The sequence below is a fragment of the Budorcas taxicolor genome, chromosome X, assembly GCF_023091745.1.
Source record: "Budorcas taxicolor isolate Tak-1 chromosome X, Takin1.1, whole genome shotgun sequence".
In the NCBI taxonomy this organism is placed as follows: Eukaryota; Metazoa; Chordata; class Mammalia; order Artiodactyla; family Bovidae; genus Budorcas; species Budorcas taxicolor.
Window position 1 is genome coordinate 87,032,130 of NC_068935.1, and position 11,288 is coordinate 87,043,417.

At 53.4% G+C, this 11,288-nt stretch overlaps 1 protein-coding gene across 3 annotated transcripts; it reads right to left on the bottom strand.

The window, feature by feature from the left end:
- Positions 1-10,862, bottom strand: TFE3 (transcription factor binding to IGHM enhancer 3). 3 transcript variants are annotated; one of them, XM_052662869.1, is made up of 10 exons: positions 10,611-10,862; positions 8,231-8,344; positions 6,991-7,288; positions 6,088-6,333; positions 5,908-6,012; positions 4,312-4,429; positions 3,885-3,941; positions 3,639-3,714; positions 2,513-2,660; positions 1-1,813 (listed from the first exon to the last, which is right to left on the bottom strand). In XM_052662869.1, exons 1-10 carry the CDS (start codon positions 10,724-10,726, stop codon positions 1,370-1,372), a joined length of 1,722 nt encoding a protein of 573 aa, XP_052518829.1. In that variant the 5' UTR covers positions 10,727-10,862; the 3' UTR covers positions 1-1,369. The 3 variants fall into 3 exon arrangements, with proteins under 3 accessions (XP_052518829.1, XP_052518828.1, XP_052518830.1); XM_052662870.1 differs by having other exon boundaries at positions 1,603-1,813; positions 2,513-2,694; XM_052662868.1 differs by having other exon boundaries at positions 5,908-6,333.
- Positions 10,863-11,288: the final 426 nt, after the last annotated feature.

Consider the following 11,288-nt stretch of genomic DNA (forward strand, 5'->3'; position numbering starts at 1 on the left):
GCCTAGCATTTATTAATCACAAACTTACAGACCCCTCAGAACACCCTCCTCGGGGCATGGCCCCAACAATTCAAAGCTGACAACCTTGGGTATATGTGTAGGAAGGATGGGGATGAGCAGGGAGTGTCTCTTGATAACTCTGAAATGGGAAGGATTTCTCCAAATGGAGAACTGGGTGGAGGCCAGAGGTTGGGGGGTGACTTAGCTTCCGAGTAGGGGGTGGGAGTCAAAAAATCAGAATAACAGAAGAGTGGATATGTATGCTTTCACAATCCTCCCCTATGCCTCTGTCTTGGTGGGATAGGCTTCCACTTGTTCCCGGGCTGGGGAACTCCCTGGAAAGGTCCCTTCCTTTACCCTGTTCCTCTACATGTTGAAAAAGAATACTGTGGTGCTGGTTGTGTAAAACTGGACCACGTACTCCCTAATCTCAATCACCTCTCCAGTCTACCCCTGAAAGGAACGAAACAACACTCTGCCTAAGGGTGCGGGGTCTAACTCTCACTCACTGCTGATCTAGGTCTGGAATGTCAACCCACAAGATTTCAAGATCTGCCCCCTTCTTCAAGGGCAAGGCCAGCTTAAAGCCCTCTTACGTTAGGTCAAGTTGGTCCCAGGTTAAGACGGGGCGGGGGTGGGGGGGTCGGGGGTCGGGGGGGAGCTTAAGTACCACTCCTCCCTGCAGTATGGAATGCTGGATGGGATATTGCTAAGAGACAATGACTGTGATGTCCACAAAGCTGCCTGATCTTACTGACTCCTCCACACCTGAAATACCTGCGCTGAGTTGTTCCTATAGGGAAGGGGCAGGGCCTGAGTCCTCCACTGTTACAAGGCCAGGACTGAGTTCCCAGGTGAAGGGGCTGGCTCTCATCCTCACTTCTGTTCCTTGCCTGGGCAGGGCAGGATTCATAGGGGAAGGGACAGGGCTTAAACACTTAAGCTGGGACCGCCATCATTTTGACTCCTCTTCCTTACCAAGATGGACTAGACTGGTGGTTCCAAGAGAGGGGATGGAGCAGTATCCGGACACCTCTTTATCCCAGGAAACCAGCTAGGACAGTCCCTAGGGGCCAGGGGCCAACCTCATCCCATCTCTTTCCCTCACCTGGGCAAGGGCGGGTCCCACGGGATAAGGTCAGGCTGTGATCTGCAGGAGACAGGCCCTGATGTCCCTACCTTCTCCATGCCTGAACAGCTGCACTGGCCTGTCCTGTGGGGAAGAGGTGGGGCCTCATCAAGTCTCCTTTTCCCCGGGGTACACCTGGACAGGGCAGTCTCATGGAAAGGTGGGGGAAAAGGTGGGGCCTCATCCTGACAGGTCCTCCCTTCCTGGGTGGGGAAGTCCCAGGGGAGGGGTGAGGCGTGATCAGGACTCCTCTTCCATGCTGAAGCTGCTGCGGCGACTGCTGGCCTTGGAGACTGCAGGGGATACTGAAGAAAGCAGGGGATCAGAGGCAGCCCGCAGTGGGGACAGGGTGCCCCCTGACAGTCCCCCCACCACCCCCTCCTCCTCCTCCATCAGAATGTCCTCCAGCCCCAGGTGGAAGGGGTCGCCCAGATCTCCCAGGTGGTCGCTGGGAAAGTGCAGGTCCAGAAGTGCATCCGAGGGTGGTGGTGGGGGCTGCTGATGGGGAGCACTTTGGGCAAGGCCCCCTGCTGCATGAAAAATTGCTGTGCCTGGCCTGCCTTCCTCTTCAACATCCAGCTGCTCTGGCTTTAGACTGTCAGAGGCTGAAGTTGCAGCCAGCGAAAGCAGCCCTGGGGTGGGAGGCACCGGCAGACCATGAATCTGGGCCTGCAGCTCCAGCTCCTGCAAAACATAGGTGGGGGGGGGGGTGGTAGGACAAGATGGGGTTCAGAGGTCCTTCAGAGGCAGAGGATTTAAGAGTTAAAAGAGTAGGCTGCCTAGGTTCAAATTCAGCCTCTGCCACTCACTAGTTGCATAACGTCAGGCAAGTTGCTTACCATCTGTCTCTGAGCCTCAGAGTCCCAATCCATAAAATGGGTATAATAATGGTCCCTGTCTCACAGGATTGTTGTATTAACTTAGTAAATGGAGAGAAGGCTCTTGTCACAGTTCATGGCACAAGATAAACACCATGTCTGTTAGCCAATATTCATTATTATTCTTGTTAATATTATGACTGATCTTCCCAGGTGGCGCTAGTGGTAAAGAACCCACCTGCTAATGCAGGAGACATAAGAGACAGGTTCGATCCTTGGGTGGGGAAGATCCCCTGGAGGAGAGCATGGCAACCCACTCCAGTATTCTTGCCTGGAGAGCTACAGTCCATGGAGTCACAGAGTCGGACATGACTGAAGCAACTCAGCACTAGCACAATGTTATGATCACTGCTTATGATCATCATCATCATCATCAACATGTGAGTCAGGAAGCCCAGGGATCCCCCAAATATGCCCAGAGGGGAAATCCTGGCTTGTTCTCCCTCTGCTTCTGCCTCAGGAAGCCCCTCACCCCCACCTCTGCTACTGCCTCTTCCTTCCAGACCTGGATTCGGAGCTGCAGGCTGCGGTTGGCTTGCTCCAGGGATCGCTGCCGGCTCTCCAGGTCTTTGGAGCGCTGTTGCTCCTTCTGCAACTTGCGGATATAATCCACGGAGGCTTTTAGGATGGTGCCCTTGTTCCAGCGCATCTCCCTGTGGAGCCCAAGGGGGAGGAAAGAAGGGAATGCTGGGAAAGAAGGGAAAGGAGTCTCTTGGGAGCTGAAGGGGGCACTGCACCAGGTAGATGGAGCACCCAGCCACATGCCTGGAACTTGAAGTGTAGGCCCATCATGGGTATGGAGTGCTCAGATGAAAACCACCTGCCTGGAACCCTCCAATGATGCCCCATCACACTGCAAACCCAGGAGACTCCCTGACCTGATCCCTTACCACTCCTCTTATCGACCCCCCTCTGATTTATCTCACTGCAGCCACATTGGCTTCTCAATGCTCCTACAACATGGAAAATCATTCCACATCAGGGCCTCCAGCTCAGTTCTGCCCTCCACCTTGAGCTCTCTTTTTCCCTAGACACCCAGATGGCTCCAGCCTCAGCTACTCAGGCTCTTTATTCAAATGTTTCCTCATCAGCTGAGGCCTACCCTGTCCCTATCCTCTCCTCACCCTAAACTGTGACCTCCCCAACATCCCCCCTTCTTCCTTCCATTCTTCATTCCTCTCCACCACACTCATCATAACCACCAGATTTTACTTATTTATCTTGTTTGCTGTCTGTCTGCCCCCACTAAAACATCAGTTCCATGAGGTTGGAGACTTTTGTGTGTTTTGTGCCCTCTGGTATCCTCAGGGCCTAGCATGGTACCTGACACAAAGCAGAAGCAACTGAATACATTTCTTGAGTAAATAAAAGAAGTACTAAATAAGCAGAAAACTCATGCGGGGGTTGGATGAGGTACAGGGACCATAATGTCATGCACCTAAATTTAGATTGGGACATGGTGAGGGGTTGCCACCCTGCTCAGAGTGAGGGAAGCTGGGTGAGAAAGAGGCACATGAGCAGGACTGCCTGGGTGGTTCCCATTTAGGGTGGGCCCACCCAGGAATGACTTTCAGGGAGTGGGGCCCCTGTCCCACCTTCCACTGGCCCTGGGGCTCCCGGCCCAGACTCACGGGTCACTGGACTTGGGGATGAGGGTGCCCAACTCCTTGATCCTGTCGTTAATGTTGAATCGCCTGCGACGTTCAACTTGGAAGGTGAGGGAAAGAAAGAGGAGTCATCAATAGGCCGAGGAGGGAAGGAGAAAAACTGGGGAGTTGAGAGGCTGCTGCAGGGAGAGCCCCACCCACTCAAGGAAGGCTGGGCAGAGTGAAGCAGGGCTGCATGGCACGCAGCCAGGGGTACATGCTCCCACTCACTCAGGTTGTGATTGTCTTTCTTCTGCCGTTCCTTCAAAAGGGCCTTGGCCTCTGTCTCTGGAAGAGATGGGGTAGTGGTCAGGGCTTCTAGGCCTGGGAAAGGTGATAGACGACGGAGGGCAGCACATGTAGCCACTGGGGTAGGCTTTGGTGGGCGCAGGCAGGGGAAGTGACTACTTACAAAGTGCTACCCTTTTTACGATTTTTAAAGAAGCCATGGTGACAGACTATTTGTTAAACCCAAGAGAAGAGGAAGTGGACTGAAAGCAGGACCACAGGCCATACGGCCAAAGGTGGCAAACAGCCCCCATTACTGTCTGTTTAAACCCTCTTCCCCTAGAACCAGGCCCGACCTCCAGACCTGGTAGAAATGGGGCTTGCCCTGGGGTAAAGGATGATGGCACAGGGCCAAGACCCTGTTCCTTACCAGAGATCTCCCGTTTGATATTGGGCAGCTCAGCTGGACAGGAGTTGCTGACAGTGATGGCTGGTGTGGCTACGCCCTGATTACTATACACATCAAGCAGATTCCCCGATACAGGCAGCTGTGGGCAGAGTGAGCAGAAAAACCACGGTTGGAACAGACCCCAGGCTCAGCCTCTTCTCCAAACCTAGTTCCTGACCCTCCACACACCCCAAAGATGGGCCCCCCCCCCCATGCAAGGATTGCCTGGCTCCATGTGGGAACCCTTCCTTCTCTGTCAAGGGAATTTCATACGGTGACTCACAGGGAGGACAGGGTCAAGGGGACCTACCCTGCTTTGCTGGGGGACCAGTCCCTGCCTGGCCTGTTCATTGTGACCCCATAGCCCCTCCAATCCCCTGGAGACTTCTGAAGCCTCTCTCCCAAACCCCAGGGCTGGCTCTGAAGAGAAGTACCAGAAAACCACCCTTCTCAGGCCTTTATCAGCTCCAATGCAACATTTCAGCCCCTCCTAGCATGACATTCCAATTCAGCATTCTTGGAACACTCCAACCCAGTCTTCTCAGACCTTGGGAAATTGTCATGGCAATATTTCACCCCAAATCTGGCCTCCTGGAAAGTTCCCCAGCCCAATCTCCAGTCTTTTGCTGTGACTGCATTGCATCACATTACATACAATCTCCAGCTGCTATTCACCAAGGTCCTGACTCTAACATCTTGCACATTCTGATCTCAGGATTTCTTTTCCAACCACTCAACAAGCACTGTTTTTACATCACCTAGTTTGTTTTCTCCTTCAAACTCTCCTGAATACACCCTAGGGCAAGAAACTAATCCATAAGCGATCAGTCCCAGCTCTTGATGAGTTTTCATTTCTTGAAACCCCCCCACTAGTCCACTGGATCTGTCTAATATAAATCCCAATCTTTAGCTGTTGTCTAAATCAATGAAAAATTCTGATAAATTGATACCATTTTTACACGCGCTTCTATCTTCTTGATGAGCTGGAAAGAAGTAAAGCTATAGCCACTTGCTATGTCCCAAGAGAGTTATGGGACTCTTGGAATGTTCAAAACCAGAATGTTATAGTTCACTGGTACATCTCTTACTCTAGAAAGCTTTATCCAATCTTTACAAGGACCCAGCCTCTTGGCACAGTTCACTGTAAGAGATGTGGTATGTTCTAATTACTTCAAGGTCCAAGTACATCAAATCTGGCTACCTTTGGCATATCATGTTCCAATCACTTCATGGTCTGTGTATGTCCTCATGATCTGAATGTCTTAATACATTCAAAATGCTACAAGAGTCCTCCTCTTCTTTTTTCTCACAGTGAAGCTTGAGTGCTTTGGTATGCCCTAATATGTCCATAAAGTTCCCACTGTGTATGTATCAAAATCTACAAAGTCAACCTGTTCATGCAGTCCAACGTGGCCCCAGGACACTGATGTGCCCCGTTCTTATCATTCAGCCCCCACACTCTATCTCAGTACAATTCAACATGAGAATCTCTTATATATAGCCAGCTTAGGTGTACATAAGCTATCCCTCAGGGACAGAGACAAATTTTTAGACCAACCTCCCCTCTTAGGGCCTTACCGTGCTGGGGAGCTGCAGCCCTGTGTTGCCCCCAGGCAGATAGCTGAGCATCTCATCATTGTAACTGGACTCCAGGCTAATGATCTCATCGATTACATCATCAATCTGGGAGAAATAAAGAAGAGCATTAGAAGAAGCTGGGGTAGGGGGAGCATGTGAGGGTCGTCTGCAGCCACTCACCTCCTTCTCTGAGCTAGACCCGATGGTGAGCAGCGCCATGGGGCTGTTGGGAGCACTGCTGGTGGGGCCAGGAGCGTGGGCAGCCTCGGGGGTGGGGAGCGGCTGGGCACTAGCACCCCCTGGTGGTGGGGTGAGGGCCTGGGAAGCCAGCTTGGGCCCAAGTGTGGTGGACAGGTACTGTTTCACCTGCTGTCGGCGCGCCTGCTGTAGATGATAGCGTGTTGGGTTCTCCAGATGGGTCTGCACCTATGGAATGAAAGGGAGATGGGGTAGGAGGGAACAAGGCAGAACAGGGCTCAGAAAGAGCAACTCTGAGCCCCAGTTTGCCTCCCAGAAGTCATCTGTTTCTAGGCTCAGGATGGCAAGCCAGGCCCAGAATCTGAGAACCCTCCCCCAACCCCCAAACACTGGTAACTCTCCCCTAGGACCCAAACTCCCTCTCTCAGAGATCCTGCACAGCCCCCCAAGATCTACCCAAGGCTGGCAGACTCCTTCAGCTTCTGGAGCAGCTTGTCACAGTCCCCAAGACTCCCCACGTCTGCAAAGTCTTTGACCCCGCTTAACAAACCTGGGAACCACACACACGGCTTCCCAAGACACTCCAATGCCAAAGAACTCCTAATGCATCACCAGACACAAAGTGCTTCCTACTGAGTCACTTCACAGACTCCAGGGCACTCGTGCACCTCCATGGGCCACCAAGACATCCTATGGCCCCCAAGAACCCCTCACAACTCCATGGGAACACCTTGGAAACCCAAAGCACAGTGGGATACTAGCACAACCCCCTTTTACCAGTACCCAAGACCCTCCTTTAGAGCCCCTAGGACCTCACCCCAAAGCCACCAGGGCCAATCCTCAGTCACCAGGAGCCCCTCCCAGGGCCTCTGGATATGGCCTTACCTTGAGCACCTCCCTGGGCACCTGAGCTGGGGGAGGACGACCCAGTGTGTGGCCCCCAGCAGAGACGCCAACCACAGAGATGGCGGGAGAGGCAGGTGCAGGACTAGGGAAGGAAGAGGCCTGTTCCCGACGCTCACGCCTCTCCTGTTCCTGGGCCTGGGCCCGCATTAGCTGCTGCCGCAGCAAGACCCGCGATGAAGAAGAGGACGACATGGCAGGGGTCCTGGAGCCCTCTGCAGAAGATGATGCAGAGAGTGTAGCTGGGGTGGCTGGGGTGGCCTGCAGTGATATTGGGAGGCTGTGGAATGGGAAATACGGGGCCACAGGTAAGCTAAAAGTCTCAGCCCCCAGCCTAAGGAGTCACAGGGGGATGGAGCAGACAGAAGAACCTGGCCTGTTCTCCACCTCCAGAGGCCACAATATAGTGGGGAGATACAGGAACCAGACCCAGTAGCCACACTCAGGGCTCACAGTCTGCTGGGGCAACTTTAGCCCTCAGTCCTTAGGGTGAAGCCAGGACTGGGGCCTGTTCTTATATTGAGCTATCACTGTTCAGCTCTGGGAGCAATTTAAAGGAGAGCTGAAAGAAACAGAATTAAGACTGTGGCACAGAAGGCTCCTAAGCTCTATTTCAGGCTGGACATACTCCCTGATCTCCTGGGGGCGGGCATCAGGCTTCCGGGCAACCGAAAGCCCTTCTTCCCTGCTTAGGCCTCTGGTCCCAGGAGCTAGTCAGTCTTGAAAAGGAGATTTCACAATCCTCTCTTCCTGCCCCTCTTCCAGGTCCCCTCCCCTCTCTTAGAGCCCAGGCCCATGACTCAGCACATTTCGACTTCGCAAGCTTGGGGGGAAAGAAGACACCAGCAGGGGTTCTTAAAGGGCGAGGGGAGTGAATTCGTGGAGTTAGGAGGGAGGACGACCAGGGATTTGGGGAACGGCTCCACCCACTTGGGGGCTGGACTTAAGCACGCCACGCCCCGGGTCTGGGAACTCCAGGCACGCTGCAATTTTTATCATGAATGGATGAGCAGGTGGGGCGGGAGGAAGCAGAGGAGATTTCCTCTGAGATACTGGAATCCTAGTTTGGCCTCCTGCTTTTTACATGCTCTTTCTGGTTCTTTTACTCTCTGAAAAGTTTAGGCTGGTGAGAGAATGGGCTGGGCTGGCACTGAGACCTCTGCCCATCAAGCGGGGATGGAGGTGCCTGAGGAATCGGGAGGGGAAGTCAGAGGAGACATACCTTGAGCGTAGCGATAGGGGCTGGCTTTTGAGCTCGTAGAAGCTGTCTGGATCAAGGACGTTTTCTAACTCGATGTCAGCAACAATCCCGGACTCCGGAAGCAAAGAGTTCAGGCTGAGGGTGGGGAAAAGGCATGGGTAATAGTCAGTGATTGTATGCAGATATCATTCCCCTCAGACAGACAGAGACAGACAGACACACACACACACACACACACACGCACAGAGAGAGAGAGAGAACAGAAGCACACACCAGGAGGGAGTAGAACCGAGTGTAGCCTTCGCGTTCTGCCACTTTGCTAAAACCACCACCATGAATTCCCAGGTCTTCTTCCCTCCCCACTCTCTTTTGCTCCGTGTTATCCACAGCTCCTTAAGATTCAAAATAATAAGCCTGGATCCCAGCTCCTCGATCTAACAATCACGTGTACAACCTGGGTTTCAGGAAAATAGAAATGAAGAATTTAGGAGTGACAATTCACTTTGAGGGATTCCTGATTCCGCATTCAGAGTTCACCCAGCCCCCACAGTCCCCCGCTGTTTTCCTAGCTGCTGAAGGTGAGCCCACGTTGGTCCAAGTAGGGTCATCCCTCTGCAGAACAGTCTATTGTAACACAAACTGAATGCATCACAAAGAGAACTGGGGTAGCTGATTCACGTTACTGAAGGATCCACCGCTTTGCAAATGAGCCCCGCTCCCTCCCCACCAACCCTGCCCCAGCTAGAGTTTGTGGGATGCGAATAGGCATCCAAAAACAAGATGGGAATAACAGAGGCTCCCCTCAGTCCAACAATCTGGATTTACAAGAGGGAGAATTTGGGCGGATGATCCGCTTTATATAAACATTTTTTTCTTGGTCAGAGGAGCCTGCCCAGCCCTCTCCAGTTTTTTGGATAAATCAAAACACAAACGCACCTCCAATACCAAAACCCGCTGACACACAAAATGAGAAGCCACGAACACACCTCCCCTTCAACTACTGCCACTACTGTGATGCTCTAAGTTGTTATAAAGACATCAGAAGATGGTTAATTGATATATGGAAAGGCTCCTACTCAACCCTCCATGCTGGGTGCAAGACCCTAGTGTGTGAGGGATATTAACGTATAGACAGATGGATATGCATCCTTGAATTTAATCAAAGATTTAGAATCCTGAAATTGTCATTGACTTCCCTTGACAAAAATTCTTGCCCCTCCCCAAGAATCTGTCTTCCTCCCTTTCCTCACCCACAGTTGGGGCCCTAAAACCACCCAGGAAGCCGGGAAGAGGAAGCTCAGGGAGCCGCTGAGCTCAGCACAATCCCAAGGCAGAAAGTAGGCAAAGCCCCCTCCCATGCTCACACATCCATTGCACAGAAGTTGGAAGAGGTGGGCACTGGGGCTGGGATAGACAGGGTATACACAGAGAGGGCTGGGGATTCCAGGCCCTCTGATGGAAGTGAGGCTAAGATGTCAGAGAAGATCCACCTAGGCAAGGATGGTGCAATTGGTGCTCATTCCAGCTCTAGGGTCAGATTCAAGATTGTCTCCAGGGCCGGAGAGACAGTCTGGAAAGGTGAGATTAAAAAAAAAAAAAACTGTCTGTTTGTGTGTAGGGGTTGAAAAGGGCTGGCTGAGAGACTAAGGCAGGCAGCAGCAGGAACAAGACCCTCCTCTGGATTCCAAAATAAGGTCTGAGGCCTTCTCTGAGATAAGAGGTGGCACCATCTCCATTGCCTGTCTGTCTCCCATTTGAGCCCCTACAGGGGTGTTGGGAAGACAGCTTTTCCACTACCCAGCTGAATGGGTGGGCAGGTGAGGGGATTACTCTGATCAAGTCTTGACTAATGTTGCTTTTCTTGTTCACTCACACACTCACAAGGATGGTTCCACGCAGTATATTCGAGATACCCCCAAATCCCTCCAGAGTCATGTTATCCTCAAACACAGCCTCCAGCAACCAGCCACTGGGAGTAATTAAGCTCCCAAGACAGTACCTCTCTCTTCCAGGAGCCCTTCCCAGAGGGAATAAGTCCCTTCAATGTCCCCTCATACCCGACTCAAAGACCCCAAATTCAGCCTCTAGTCAGAGTCTCAGTACTCAGAGCTCAGCAACCCTAGACTAGTTTCTGGACACAACAGAATCAGGCCCTGTTAGACCTAGTCAAGAGGCCCCCCAAATCTGAACCAGGCCTCCCTTAATGCACTTCCATGACTCCTTTAAGCTTCAGTCCAAGCAAGCCACCGCCAGATTCCTTAGGTGCCCCCCCAAGTCGGGCGCCCAGACGTCCTCCAAGTCTAGCCCAAGGGCCTCCAATCACAGCCCTTGGCCCCCGCTGCCCCAAGATCAGGCCCCCAGGAACCCCAGTTGGCACTACCGGTCCCAGGCGGCCCCGCACCTGAGCAGCTGGGCTGAGTCGGCCGGCCTGCGGTCCTCCAACAACAGGAACACGGCTCGAGGGCCCTCCGCGCTGGCCTCTACGCCGTCCCGAGCTGGCTCGGCCGCATGAGACATGACGCCCGGCCCCGGGTGAGCCCTGCAAGGCCGGTCGGGCCTCGGCCCGGTCCCCCTAACAAATTAAGAGTCCCCTCCCCCGCTCGCCACCGCCTCCTCCGCTAAGCCATGGAACGAGCTCTGCGCGGGCGGACGGCGTCGGGGAGATGGGATGGGCCGTGAGTCATCCCCCGCCCAGAACGGACCAACAACCCCCTCAACCTAACCCCGGACGACCGCCCTCCTCCCCCTCGCCCTCCTCCCCCTCCTCCCTCTCCTCCCCCTCCTCCCTCTCCTCCCCCTCCTCCTCGGGTTGGGGAAACTCCACAGGAAGTGACCGAACCACGGATAGACAGATAGCCGGGCCACGCCCTCCGGGTGAGGCGACCAATCATTGAGGGGTGATTCAAGGACCCGCCCTAAGCTACGCCTCCAAACTGCGAGAGAACTAGGTTCCGCAGGCCCTTATTCCGAGAAGGGGCCACGCCCTCAGAGACAGAGGCAAATCAATGAGAGGTAATTTGATTGAGGCACGCCTTCTCCTCGCAAATTATCCCTCCGCAAGATATTAAGCCGCGCCTTG